This window comes from Ranitomeya imitator, chromosome 9, assembly GCF_032444005.1.
Source record: "Ranitomeya imitator isolate aRanImi1 chromosome 9, aRanImi1.pri, whole genome shotgun sequence".
NCBI classification, from domain to species: Eukaryota; Metazoa; Chordata; class Amphibia; order Anura; family Dendrobatidae; genus Ranitomeya; species Ranitomeya imitator.
Genome location: NC_091290.1, coordinates 124,589,534 through 124,605,025, shown reverse-complemented (window position 1 = coordinate 124,605,025; position 15,492 = coordinate 124,589,534). Strand labels below are relative to the sequence as shown.

Below are 15,492 nucleotides of genomic sequence, written 5' to 3'. Positions count from 1 at the left end.
CTGCTGTTTAGGGGGCTCCAGACTACACATCCAGACTGCTGTTATAGGGGGGCTCCAGACTACACATCCAGACTGCTGTTATAGGGGGCTCCAGACTACACATCCAGACTGCTGTTATAGGGGGCTCCAGACTACACATCCAGACTGCTGTTATAGGGGGGCTCCAGACTACACATCCAGACTGCTGTTATAGGGGGCTCCAGACTACACATCCAGACTGCTGTTTAGGGGGCTCCAGACTACACATCCAGACTGCTGTTATAGGGGGCTCCAGACTACACATCCAGACTGCTGTTATAGGGGGCTCCAGACTACACATCCAGACTGCTGTTATAGGGGGCTCCAGACTACACATCCAGACTGCTGTTATAGGGGGGCTCCAGACTACACATCCAGACTGCTGTTATAGGGGGCTCCAGACTACACATCCAGACTGCTGTTATAGGGGGCTCCAGACTACACATCCAGACTGCTGTTATAGGGGGGCTCCAGACTACACATCCAGACTGCTGTTATAGGGGACTCGAGACTACACATCCAGACTGCTGTTATAGGGGGGTTCCAGACTACACATCCAGACTGCTGTTATAGGGGGCTCCAGACTACACATCCAGACTGCTGTTATAGGGGGCTCCAGACTACACATCCAGACTGCTGTTATAGGGGGCTCCAGACTACACATCCAGACTGCTGTTATAGGGGGCTCCAGACTACACATCCAGACTGCTGTTATAGGGGGCTCCAGACTACACATCCAGACTGCTGTTATAGGGGGGCTCCAGACTACACATCCAGACTGCTGTTATAGGGGGCTCCAGACTACACATCCAGACTGCTGTTATAGGGGGCTCCAGACTACACATCCAGACTGCTGTTATAGGGGGGCTCCAGACTACACATCCAGACTGCTGTTATAGAGGGCTCCAGACTACACATCTGACTGCTGTTATAGGGGGCTCCAGACTACACATCCAGACTGCTGTTATAGGGGGCTCCAGACTACACATCCAGACTGTTGTTATAGGGGGGCTCCAGACTACACAACCAGACTGCTGTTATAGGGGGCTCCAGACTATACATCCAGACTGCTGTTATAGGGGGGTCTCCAGACTACACATCCAGACTGCTGTTATAGGGGGGCTCCAGACTACACATCCAGACTGCTGTTATAGGGGGCTCCAGACTACACATCCAGACTGCTGTTATAGGGGGCTCCAGACTACACATCCAGACTGCTGTTATAGGGGGCTCCAGACCACACATCCAGACTGCTGTTATAGGGGGGCTCCAGATTACACATCCAGACTGCTGTTGTAGGGGGGGCTCCAGACTACACATCCAGACTGCTGTTATAGGGGGCTCCAGACTACACATCCAGACTGCTGTTATAGGGGGGCTCCAGACTACACACCCAGACTGCTGTTATAGGGGGGCTCCAGACTACACATCCAGACTGCTGTTATAGGGGGCTCCAGACTACACATCCAGACTGCTGTTATAGGGGGCTCCAGACTACACATCCAGACTGCTGTTATAGGGGGGCTCCAGACTACACACCCAGACTGCTGTTATAGGGGGGCTCCAGACTACACATCCAGACTGCTGTTATAGAGGGGCTCCAGACTACACATCCAGACTGCTGTTATAGGGGGCTCCAGACCACACATCCAGACTGCTGTTATAGGGGGGCTCCAGACCACACATCCAGACTGCTGTTATAGGGGGGCTCCAGATTACACATCCAGACTGCTGTTATAGGGGGCTCCAGACTACACATCCAGACTGCTGTTATAGGGGGGGCTCCAGACTACACACCCAGACTGCTGTTATAGGGGGGCTCCAGACTACACATCCAGACTGCTGTTATAGGGGGCTCCAGACTACACATCCAGACTGCTGTTATAGGGGGGCTCCAGACTACACATCCAGACTGCTGTTATAGGGGGCTCCAGACTACACATCTGACTGCTGTTATAGGGGGCTCCAGACTACACATCCAGACTGCTGTTATAGGGGGCTCCAGAGTACACATCCACACTGCTGTTATAGGGGGCTCCAGACTACACATCCAGACTGCTGTTTAGGGGGCTCCAGACTATACATCCAGACTGCTGTTATAGGGGGCTCCAGACTACACATCCAGACTGCTGTTATAGGGGGGCTCCAGACTACACATCCAGACTGCTGTTATAGGGGGCTCCAGACAACACATCCAGACTGCTGTTATAGGGGGCTCCAGACTACACATCCAGACTGCTGTTATTGGGGGGCTCCAGACTACACATCCAGTCTGCTGTTATAGGGGGCTCCAGACTACACATCCAGACTGTTGTTATAGGGGGGCTCCAGACTACACAACCAGACTGCTGTTATAGGGGGCTCCAGACTATACATCCAGACTGCTGTTATAGGGGGGTCTCCAGACTACACATCCAGACTGCTGTTATAGGGGGGCTCCAGACTACACATCCAGACTGCTGTTATAGGGGGGCTCCAGACTACACATCCAGACTGCTGTTATAGGGGGGCTCCAGACTACACATCCAGACTGCTGTTATAGGGGGCTCCAGACTACACATCCAGACTGCTGTTATAGGGGTAATCCAGACTACACATCCAGACTGCTGTTATAGGGGGCTCCAGACTACACATCCAGACTGCTGTTATAGGGGGCTCCAGACTACACATCCAGACTGCTGTTATAGGGGGCTCCAGACTACACATCCAGACTGCTGTTATAGGGGGCTCCAGACTACACATCCAGACTGCTGTTATAGGGGGGCTCCAGACTACACATCCAGACTGCTGTTATAGGGGGCTCCAGACTACACATCCAGACTGCTGTTATAGGGGGCTCCAGACTACACATCCAGACTACTGTTATAGGGGGCTCCAGACTACACATCCAGACTGCTGTTATTGGGGGGCTCCAGACTACACATCCAGACTGCTGTTATAGGGGGCTCCAGACTACACATCCAGACTGCTGTTATTGGGGGGCTCCAGACTACACATCCAGACTACTGTTATAGGGGGCTCCAGACTACACATCCAGACTGCTGTTATAGGGGGCTCCACACTACACATCCAGACTGCTGTTATAGGCGGCTCCAGACTACACATCCAGACTGCTGTTATAGGGGGCTCCAGACTACACATCCAGACTGCTGTTATAGGGGGCTCCAGACTACACACCCAGACTGCTGTTATAGGGGGCTCCAGACTACACATCCAGACTGCTGTTATAGGGGGGCTCCAGACTACACATCCAGACTGCTGTTATAGGGGGGCTCCAGACCACACATCCAGACTGCTGCTATAGGGGGCTCCAGACTGTACATCTTACTGCTGTTTTTGGTTGTTTGTAGTTGGTAGTAGTTTGTAAATTAAAGCTAGATATTACATTATTATATAATTAATTTTTTTACTCACTCATATAGTGGCAATAATTCCACCGTACTTTACAGACATTATCGTCACTGTCCACCATGGTGATAACATTCTAATTCCTCATTCATTTTCCAATTTTTACCATCTTCACCATGTTATTAACCATGAATTTGTTGTCTTGAGGACCCTCATGCGGCCGCCAGGATATCTCTCCAAGCAGCAGAACCAGCAGTGATTTATCTCGCCAGCCATCAGCTGTATTACATTACACTACCACATTAAAACGCATAAAACATTTTGCTAAATATTCCATTAAAGTCAGTTTCCCTCATCTACAAGGAGAAAAACATGACTTCAACACATTCACAAATTGAAAACATGCTTGGATTTAGCAGAATATAGAATAAATCCAACATCATAGGAAATATAATGAATAACACATTGGGGTTAGGGGGCAATCCACTAATAATAATAATTTACAAGTCGCAAGGGCTTAATAAATGATTTATAAAGATTTTTTTACTTATGGTAAAGTTGGGCTCTACGATTTAGTAGCGACACACTGCTGAAAATGTGTAATAAGTGTCTCCATAGAACAGACGTTGAGGTCGACAGCTGTTTCGCCGCTGCCAACAATTATTTTCAACTCCCCGGATCCGCATTGATTTGTGGTCAGCAGAAAACATGTGTGGACCATGAAACATTAAGGCAACGGGCTCAGGAATGAATTAGCTCATCGGCACCTAGACCACCTACCTAAAGTGGACCCCAGGATTGGCCTCAAGATCACTTTAGCCAGTTTAAAGGGGAAATAGAGGCTCAATAATCTCCTGGTCGGTGTGAAATCTGGGATCTCGGCTCTAAAATTCAAAGGCCCGTGAGGACTGCGCGAAACGTTCTGCTTCTGCAGAGGGCACCATGCAACTGAAGGACGGCCATACCCCGAGTTACCATTAGAATTTTCCCATTCGATGAAGTAAGAGAACGTTGGGAATTTGCCGCATGTGATGAATACATATAGAAGTGTTGGACACTGATGATACCAAAAGCAATGTTGGGAACAATTGGTTCACCGATGGGTCAGGATGGAGGAAAATTTAAAAAGGCTGAAGAGTCAGGGCACATACCAATTGTGCCAGAGCTCCATTCATTGCACCGTCATCATAATCTTTTTATTTTAATCATCGAGTTCACTTTAAAAGGAAAAAAAGTAAAAAAAGACCCGTGATGAAGCGTTTGTGAAACGCTTGTTGGGTATCTTTGGTGGACGAGCCACCATATTCTACCGGTATGTACCAGCGTATATAATATTTCAATTTTACTTTTAGGGATCGCCATTATGTTTCTTCTAGGTACAAGTATTTACTTGCTGCTCATTTTTATTACATTACCTATTAGGATCACTCTGTGACTATTTTTTATATGCGGGGAGCACAATCCTGACAGTGTGCCACTCCATGATATAAAGGGGAAAAGAACCCCCAACAGATGCATTAAAGAGACATTTTGGTTCCATCAAAACTGTCAAACTGCGTTCCATGTCAAACTGCATTCCTCGAGGGCTGCAAACAGGTCATGTTTTCAGGATTTCCTTGTACTGCACAGGTGATAATTTAATCACCAACTCATTATTTGTGTAGGTGATTAAATTATCACCTGTGCAGTACAAGGAAATCCTGAAAACATGACCTGTTTGCAGCCCTCGAGGAATGCAGTTTGACACCCCTGGTGTAAGGAGTTTTAAGATTTCTCAATTAATATTAACCTCAATTGCTTTACTTCCAAGGGTTAAAAATCTGAGTTTCTGCTGATAGAGCACAGTTCTTTCTAATCAGGAAAAGATATCATTGTATGTACTTAGCAGTTCATTGACCCCATTTCTTAACAGTATGAAAATATACTGCAGTTTGCTATCTTCACCACCAGAGGGCAGCATTGCACCATTATTGATTCCCTTTACTAAAACAGTTCAAGAAAAAGGCACATTAAGGGGCATGTTCACACCAGGGAATAACAAATCCGTCAGAGTTTCTGAACTGGGACTTTTTTGGGTGGGTTGTTCTCATCCGATTTATGGAAAAATGTAGAAAACATATTTATTATTATAAAATGCCTTATTATGTAAAAAAAACAAAAAAACAAAGAAAAAGCTATGTATAATTGGAGTGACCAAAACTTAGGATTTTTCAAAAGTTTTTGGTGTATCCATTTATTTGACTGGGTGAGTTCGGGCAGCAAAATGGCAATGTGTCAATTTCACTCCATTTTCTGCGCCGATTTCCCCTATAGGTTTGCAGAAAATCTACAGGTAAAAAACGCATGTGACTTTTTTAGTGATTTTTTTGATGCAGAATCACATGTAGAACAGACCTAAGTATGTCAGATCTATGTACCAAGAAGTATCGATAGCAAAGCAGCTTTATTTAAAACGTGACAGACCCAGAAGAGACAAAAATGGCAGCGTCAAAAAACGCGATAAAAACGCAAGTAACGTAGATAACTTCATTCCGTGTGCAGTCAGTAAAAAAAAAAAATAGAAAAACGGACGGGGCGTATACGACAACAGCATGATATCAAGCCATAAAAGGGGCAAGATAAAGGAAGGAACGGCGGAAATGTTCTTATTTTTCGGTCAAAAAAAAAAAAAAATCCATGGATGTAAAAAAACGATCAAAATAAAGCGCCACAAAAACGATATTTATTGACACTTTATATCGCGTCAATCACACGAGGTCGATAAGCTTTACATGGTGAACACTATTAAACGAAAAATTACAAATTTCATGGTGAACGTTTTCAGGACCTAAACAGAAAAAAAACAACAACTAAGTTTTCGACAAAAAAACAACAACAAAAATTTAAAAAGGTTTTGCACTGGAAGAAGAAAAAAAAGTGTCCTGAAGGGGTTAAGGATCATGTGATGATGATCCAGTGTAGTCAGCTGCTGTAACACGAGCGGTTAGATCCTCCTCCTGCTCACGGATGTCACTGGCAGCTCAGGGCCCTGCTCCCTCGGCTGTTATGGCAGGCCCTTCGAGTGACATGTGGAGGATTAGCCCCGGCGAGGACAATGCAGAGGAGCAAAGTGCTGATGACAACAGGTAAGGACGGAGCCCACACAAGAAGGGTGGACAGTACCCTGACCCTCCGTAACGGCCAGGAAGTAGGGGCACATCTGGGGGCATCTGCACCTTCCTCGTACCCTCTTCCAAAATTTCATAGGCTGGCACATAATGAACGAGTTTGGGTCCATCTGTCCTACCCTGCTGCTCACGGTTAGTGACTTTTAACCCTTGCTCGCTCCACGGCGTACAGCTGGGCTCGACAGGTTAGACCTTTGCTCTTCTGAAAGCCTCACACCTCCGCTTGCGAAAGCTCACTCATGAGACGGCCCGTTATTACTATCCGTGCGGCTTTCTGTTGGCCATACGTGACCCGTGCCGGAATGGACGCGGCACGCTCGTGTCTTAATCGAGTATTTTTGGCGTACTCGAAAAATATGTTCGAGTCCCCACGGCTGCATGTCTCGTGGCTGCTCGACAGCCTCAACACACGTAGGGTTTGCCTGTTTGTTAGTCAATAATAATAAGCTTTATTTATAGAGCGCCGCCGCCAACATATTCCGCAGCGTGCAAGTCGAACAGCGGTGAGACATGTAGCCGCAGGGACTCGAACATGTTTTTCGAGCACGCCGAAATGCTCGATTAGGACTACTGTACATGGATTAACCTAATAAAAAAAAAAAAACATTGTATTACTAAAAAAAAAAAAAAAGTTTTTTTTTATTACTGGGATAGTAATGGTATGGTCTGATAGACGCCTCTCCATTACTAACCCCAGGGCTTGATGGCTGATGTGATTTTTAACAAAACACACCTGTCATCAACCCCAACTACCATTGCCGTTACTGTGAGAGACAGACTAAAATTAAATAAACAGAAAATCACACTGTATGATTTTTACATATTTTAATTGTATTTTATTGCATGAAATAAGTATTTGATTACCAACCAGCAGGAATTCTGCAGACCTGTTAAGTTTTTCTTTAAGAAGCCCTCCTACTCCGCACTCATTACCTGTATTAATTGCATCTGTTTGTACTCGTTACCTGTATAAAAGACACCTGTCCACACAATCACATTCCAACCTCTCCACCATGGCCAAGACCAAAGAGATGTCTATGGACATCAGGGACAAAATTGTAGACCTGCAAAATGCTGGGATGGGCTACAGGGCAATAGGCAAGTAGCTTGGTGAGAAGGCAACAACTGTTGGCACAATTATTGGAAAATAGAAGAAACACAAGATGACTGTCAGTCTTCCTCGGTCTGGGGCTCCATGCAAGATCTTCCTCATGAGGTAAGGATGATTCTGAGAAAGGTCAGAAATCAACCCAGGGCTATACAGGAGGATCTGGTCAATTTCCTGAAGAGAGCTGGGACTACAGTCTCAAACATTATCGTTATCAACACACTATGCCGTCATGGATTAAATCCTGCAGGGCACGCAAGGTCCCCCTGCTCACACCAGCACATGTCCAGGCCCATTTGAAGTTCACCAATGACTATATGGATGATCCAGAGGAGACACGAGAGAAGGCCACGTGGTCAGATGAGACCAGAATAGAACTTTTTGGTATCAACACCACTCGCCATGTTTGGAGGAAGAAGAAGGATGAGTACAACTCCAAGAACACCGTCCCAACTGTGAAGCATGGTGGGGGAAACATCATACTTTGGGGATGCTTTTCTTCAAAGGGGACAGGACAACTGCACCATACTGAAGGGAGGATTGATGGGGTCATGTAACGCGAGATTTTTGCCAACAACCTCCTTCCCTTTGAAAGATGGGTTGTGACTGGGTCTTCCAGCATGACAATGACCCAAAACTCACAGCTAGGGCAACTAAGGAGAGGCTCTGTAAGAAGCATTACAAGGTCCTGGAGTGGCCTAGCCAGTCTCCAGACCTGAAGCCAATAGAAAATCTTTGGAGGGAGCTGAAAATCCATGTTGCTCAGCGACAGCCCCGAAACCTGAACGATCTGGAGATGATCTGTATGGAGGAGGGGGCCAAAATCCCTGCTGCAATGTGTGCAAACCTGGTCAAGAACTACAGGAAAAGTCTGACCTCTGTAACTGCAAACAAAGGTTTCTGTACCAAATATTAAGTTCTGTTTTTCTATTGTATCAAATACTTATTTCATGCATAAAATGCAAATTAATTATGTAAAAATCATACAATGTGATTTTCTGTTTTTTTTTATTTTTAAGTTCTGTCTCTCACAGGTGAAGTGTACCTATGATAAAAATTACAGACCTCTCCATTCTATGTAGGTGGGAAAACTTGCAAAATCGGCAGTGTATCAAATACTTATTTTCTCCACTGTAAATTTCTATCTTTAAAACATTATCACATAAACATTTGTCATTTCTATTCTGCATTCTATTCCGGTACGTGGCACACGGTCGGCATGCGGATGTCACATTTATGTCATTGTATTGTCATCCGGACTGGCTTTAGTCTGGGTCACACGGACAGCCCCAAAGATTATACTGGGTGTGGTGTGTGTGTGTGTCTCCGTACGTATGAAAATGGACACCACACGTACCAGAAACACGGACGTGTGAAGGGGCCTAAGCAAACACATATTTTTTGTTTTCATCTTTTCATCCTTTTAACTAGTCATCGTTTCTTTTTCTTTTTTTTTAATTAGGGCTTGTGTTTTGCATCACGAGTTGTAGTTTTAAACGGCGCCATTCATTTTACCATGTAAAGTGTTGAAAATGTGGGGAAAAAAATCTAAGTGCGGTGCACACGAGAATATTTTTTGGCTCGAGTGCTGTCTGTGAAAAAAAAAAAAAAACGGACAGCACTCAGACCAGTTTTATTCCATAGGGCAGCGCAGATCAGCAGGCTTTTTCATGGCACAAATTTCATAGTCTCTTTTGTGTGCTGTCTACGGGTGAGCAAAAAAAGCAATAAAAAAAATGGATTCCTTAACAGGTTTGTCCAGACTTGGGGTTCAAGTTTGCAGTCACTCTATGTGACTGCAGACTTGTGAATTCTCAAAGTGTGTAGTGTGCACGCCGTCAGGATTCGCCTGGAGCAGATAGACACATGATTACAAGTATCTGATTTGCATACGTGTCATGTGCTAACTAGACGTGGTTGGCTTCGCTCAATGCAAGTGTATTGAGTGAGGCCGGACACGTCTAGTCGGATTGTGACCGAGAGCATGCAAATCACCTACTTGTGGTTACATGACCGCCCTCTCACTACTCTGGCAATGGAGAATCCTGACAGCGTGCAATGTGCTCGCCGTGAGAATTCACACTGAGTGACTGCAGACTTGAGCCCCATGCCTCGACAAACCCTTAAAGGAGCCACAGTATAGCATCAGCAATTTCCGTAGAAAAATTGGACCTTGTGGATTTGTGCTCACAGAGGTTGAACTTTGCAAAAAACGCAAAATAACAATGATGGATATTTTTTTCCGAATATTTTTTTAAGCACATTACTGTATATAGTGAAATAAATGGTGTCCTTCAAAACTAAAAAAGTAAATAAATAAGCCCCCGCATGTCAGTGTCGACAGGAAAGTAAAAAAAAAATGTTATGTCTCTTGGAAGGCGAGGAGGGACCCGTTGGCACTCTGCCCCGACTAGGCCCATGAAGGATATTGACCATTGCAGGGATGAAACTTCTCATTAAAACGTGAAGGGAGAGATGACATGTACAATGAGAAGTGTACAGTCCCGGGTTATAATTACCTCTGTCTTCACTGTGAATTTCCAACCTGATTTTTATCTGTTTTATGACCAGTATTAGGGAGAAGATCAAGAGCCGCCTCGAGAAATATAATGTTGGCAGTCGATACACCCACATTCCTCTCCCGAAAGCTTCGATCCTGCTCCCCCTATTAATTAAAGAAGGGAAGCCACATCTTCTCCTGACTGTCAGATCAATGCAAGTAAGTCACCGTCGGATCTGTGTTGCGTATTTCCCACACTTCGATCTTCATTATATGCTCCGTTCTAATACGCTCGTCGCTAACACGGAACAATTATCTGCTGTTATGTCTCATTTCGGCGTCGCATCTCGAAAAGATGTTTTACTTAGAAAGCATAAAAAACATAAACCAATATTGTTTCATCTGCCTTCTATATCCGTAGACCTGAAAACCGTAATTCTACATCCATGTGAACCTCCATCAATATCATCTGACAATTCGGGAAGTGTCATTTGGTTCCAGCACAAAACTGTAATAGAAAGCAGAATATTGATCCTCTATGATCGATAAGGTCGTTCCTCTCATTACAGAGATTGTATTGGCTTTTGACTATCTGCCGAAAATGACAGGAGGCCAAATCCAGGCATCATTAGGCTATACGCACGACATGTTTTTCAGGCAGATTCTGCAAAAGCGCTCCATAAAATGCACAGAAATATTCAAAAAGATGTAGAGTAAGGCCACTGGTGGTGGGACCACCTCAAGAAAAATGGCGATGCCGTCAACAAAGTCACCTCCATGAAATGGCCACCGGTGTTTTCCTGAAGTGTCTTCACATGGGAAAACTCGACCACTGCGACGGAGTGTAAATAACCCTATGTGCCATTGAGTTTTTTTGAGCAGAAAGTTACCAGATCTTCCTCGAAATCTCAAAACTCCCCAAAAACCTTAAGTTTCCGCTCAATGGCTATGCGCACTCCAAGAAGTTTTTGGAGCAGAAACTTTCCAAATCCTCCTTCGAAATTTTGATTTTCCACTCCAAATTGTCCATACATTTTATCTGCCTGACTGAAAACATTTGCTAGCTCAAAAGCAATAACTCCAGTCTAAGTACATGTGCACACTTGGCCTAGCATGGATAAGTTCTTTATGGGGAAAAGGACATAAGGGATGAGATGACCAGACATGTTCGGTGATGGCTTAGCTTCTGTGAAAGCATGTCGAAATTGATCTGGTCTACAGTTATCTCACTCAAAATTTGTCATCTGGAAACTTGATGAGCCTCCCTACACATGGGATAGTCAGAAATTCCAGCTGAAATCTCCAATTTTGGCTGACATTAATCTAATATGTATGGTCGGCCCAACAGTTCATACCTCCACAGTAGACTGAGAACTTTAAAAGTGATTTTTTTTCGGTGTACAATGCTACAGAATTTGTTTACACTTGATAGCAAATAAGTTGCTATTCACACACGTGCTAATATTTTTTTCTTAGCTAAAAACGATGCCGGGAGATGTGTGCTTTCCTGGCGGAAAACAGGAACATTCAGAAGAAGATGATATCCAGACGGCTCTCCGAGAAGCCCAAGAAGAGATCGGCCTGTGTCCTGAGCAAGTAGAAATCGTTGGCAAGCTAGCTTCTACTTTTTCCCGGGTAAATATAAATCACAAGACCTTGTAACTGGTTTTTGTAATATGATGTTAAAATAATTATTTTCGGCCATGGATGTTTGATCAGAGAGGCTTGGACTTCCGAGACCCCTGCCAATGAGCACAATGAAGAAGGTGTATTACTTCTATACTCCTTTTTCAGTTTTATTTCCAGCCTGTTTTGGGTACTGGAGTTTATAATCAATGGATTAATGTCTTATACAATGGCTTGCAAAAATATTCACCTCCCCCCCCCCCTTGTATTTTTACCTATTTCGTTACAGTACAACCTAAGTTTACATATTTTTTGTAACCTGATTTGTATGTGATGCATCAGCACTAATTAGTCTAAGTTTGTGAAGTGAGAAAAATATAGGCAAAAATTAAATTTATGGGATCAAATAACTTAAAATTGTCATGTGCATATGTATTCACCCCTTTTGTTATGAAGCCCCTAAAAATTTCTGGTGCAAGCAATAACCTTCATAAGTCACATGCTTAGTGAATGAAGTCCCCCTGTGTGTAATCTAAGTGTCACATGTCTGTCAGTATATGCACTTTACCTTTTCTGAAAGCCCAGAGGCTGCATCCCAATTAACAAGAGGCACCACTAACCAAACAACACCATTTAGACCATTTAGATCTCCAAACAACATTGCTGTGGTCAGATGAGACCAAAATTGATCTTTTTGCCCACCAAGGTAAACACTATGTTTGGCACCAAACCAACACAGTTCATCACCCTAAGAACACCATCCCCATAGTGAAACATGGTGGTGGTGGCAGTATCATGCTGAGGGGATGTTTTTCAAATGCAGGGACAGGGAAAATTGTCTAAATCAAACAGAACATAGATGGTGTGTAATAAAGGGATATTCTCTTGAGCAAAGCCTGTTTCAGTCTGTCAGTGATTTGAGACGGGGACAGAGGCTCACCTTCCAACAAGACAATGACACCAAAGCATACTGCTAAAGCAACGCTCTAGTGGTTTAAGGGGAAACTTGAAATATTTTGTAGTGGCCGAGTCAAAGCCCAGACGTTAGTCCAATTGAGAATCTGTGGTTAGACTTGAAGATTGCTGTTCAACAAATGAAAACCATCTAACTTGAAGGAGGTTGGAGGAGTTTTCCCAGTGACAAGATGTGGAAATTTCATAGAGACTTATCCAAAGTGACTGCAGCTGTAATTTCCACAAAAGGAGGCTCTGCAAAGTACTGACTTTAGGGGGGTGAATGGTTTTGCACACTATAGTTTCAGTTATTTTGTCCTATTTGCTTCACAATAAAAATAAAAACAAGTGTTCACAGTTGTAGGCATGTTCTTTCCATGAAACAAGGCAAAACCCTAAAAAAGTAAAATTCCAGGTTGTGAGGTAGCAAAATATGAGTAGTCTTCAAAGATCCAATAATAATCCAGTGGATAGGATAACTTGTTTAGGCTTAAACCTTTAATTACTTTTATACTGTTGTTCTCCAAAGGAGAGATCAGATGAACAATGGTTTGGGTATAAAGGGGATAGGTAATTCATCAAGCTCTATATTCCAGAAAAATTGTTGTTAAAAAGTCGAAAATTTTCATGAAACACATTTAACAATTTTGCACCAGATTTTTTAAAATTTGGTGTAAACTTGACAAAATTGTGGTCTATCAGTGTTCCCCAACTCCAGTCCTCAAGGCCCACCAACAGGTCATGTTTTCAGGATTTCCTTAGTATTGCCCAGGTGATAATTGCATGACCTGTTGGTGGGCCTTAAAGGACTGGAGCTAGGGAACACTGGTCTATCAGCTTCAAATTTACTAACCCAAAAGTGGCGTAAATTATAGCAGAAATATACTCCAGTCCATGAAGCTGAAAGATGCGCCAAACTCATCCATAGTCATGAGCGTCTTAGTTACTTTGGCTCCTCATCCTCCGATGAACTCTGGATTAGGACTGACATATAAAGCGACACTATTGATGAGTTTCACCATGATGTTTGATGTTACCTACAATGCCTTGTTTAATTTGCCAGTCCATATCACACTATACTATATTGTTGTCTTCCAGTCTCCCAAGTCCATGGTCACCCCGGTTGTCGGTATCGTTGAAAGCACATTTCAGCCTACGCTGAACCCCGATGAAGTGGCCGACGCATTTCTTGTTCCTCTGGAGTTTTTCGTTAGCACAGAGGACTACGCCCCTATGCCGCTAGATATACCGCCCTTCGGATCACTAACGGTCCATCAATTCTTCTACGTGGACGCAGAAACCAAGAAGAGATTTACCATATGGGGACTCACTGCTCACTGCGCCCTAATGCTCTCCGTCATGCTTTTAGAGAAGGGGCCTTCCTTCGACCCGGGGTATGATCTCGAAGGGATGATACAATACAATGACCTGCTCCTGCAAACGTTCTCTAAAAAGGGCAAATTGTGAGGGTGAATGTGAGAAAATGATAAATCCTAAGGTAGACGGCACCAGACAGATCGTAATTGTCTTCTCAACTGGGCATCTGTGGGTGCATGGGCTACAGGTCTATTCCAAAGCCTACTAGCTCGAATCCCCCGGCGACACCTGCCTTACTAACTACAGGTGCTTCTCACAAAATAAAAGCTGCGCTGTGATTGGTTGCTGTGGGAAACAAAGCTAGTTTTTTTTGTTATAAGGTTCTGATAAATCTTCCTCATTCGTGTGCTATATGGTAGTAGAATTTGACGCATTTATGGCGTGTAACCATGAGATATTTGTCTGTAGATAAAAATCCACCGTATGACTCCACTCGTCTTCCTTTCATTATATGGTAAAACAAACTACAACTCGTCCCACAAAAAAAGGAGTTTTTGTACTCCTCTGTCGACAGAAAAATATAAAAAATAAGGCTCTTGGAAAAAGGAAAGATAAGAGTAAATGAAAATTGTCTGTGTCACTAAGGGGTTAAAGTAGACTCCGAGCTGATTCGTTTCTACACATTTTGATCAAGATTTAGTTTTTTAGGCAAACTTTCCCTTTAATACCTCAAAGCACTTTGCAATTTGTTGAGTTTGTCACTAGGTGGCAGTATAGCTGTATATCAGTGTACAATTGCTGAATGGGTATAGGGTAACCACATGGCTGATATACACCGGCCATTAGGAAACTCACAAATGAATTGTCATGTTTCAAATCTGATCCTACAGGTCATATACACTTGTCTCATAACATACATATACTGATGCAGGGGCAGACACTGACAGCTTGGGGCCCCTGTGCAAGAAATGTGTTTGGGCCACCTATTTTTCTGGCAACCATGCTCTAAATATTTATCTATTACATCGTCTCCTCTCATTGTGTATATTGTCATCCCTTATTACACAGTGCCCTCTCTTGTTATGTACAGCACCATCCCTTATTGCATAGTGCCCTCGCTTGTTATGTGTAGCACCATTCCTTATTGCATAGTGCCCTCTCTTGTTATGTACAGCACCTTCCCTTTTTATATAGTGCCCTCTCTTGTTATGGATAGCACCGTTCCTTATTGCATAGTGCTCTCTCTTGTTATGCACAGCACCTTCCCTTATTACATAGTGCCCTCTTTTGTTATGTACCGCATCATTCCTTACATTTCAGGTCCTCATTATATTTGTTATTTATTGCACCCTGTTCTTTATTACATACTGTCCTCTCGTGTTAGATATAAACTGAAATGACTGCTGATGGAGCATGGGAAAGCTTCTATTCTGGATGCGACTGATGGACTGGTC

At 43.8% G+C, this 15,492-nt stretch overlaps 1 protein-coding gene across 1 annotated transcript; it reads left to right on the top strand.

Moving 5' to 3' along the window:
- Positions 1-6,332: 6,332 nt before the first annotated feature.
- NUDT7 (nudix hydrolase 7) lies at positions 6,333-14,525 on the top strand. The gene is made up of 4 exons (XM_069738848.1): positions 6,333-6,491; positions 10,213-10,360; positions 11,618-11,776; positions 13,820-14,525. The coding sequence occupies exons 1-4, from the start codon at positions 6,373-6,375 to the stop codon at positions 14,186-14,188; spliced, it is 795 nt and encodes a 264-aa protein (XP_069594949.1). The 5' UTR covers positions 6,333-6,372; the 3' UTR covers positions 14,189-14,525.
- The last annotated feature ends 967 nt before the right edge of the window (positions 14,526-15,492 follow it).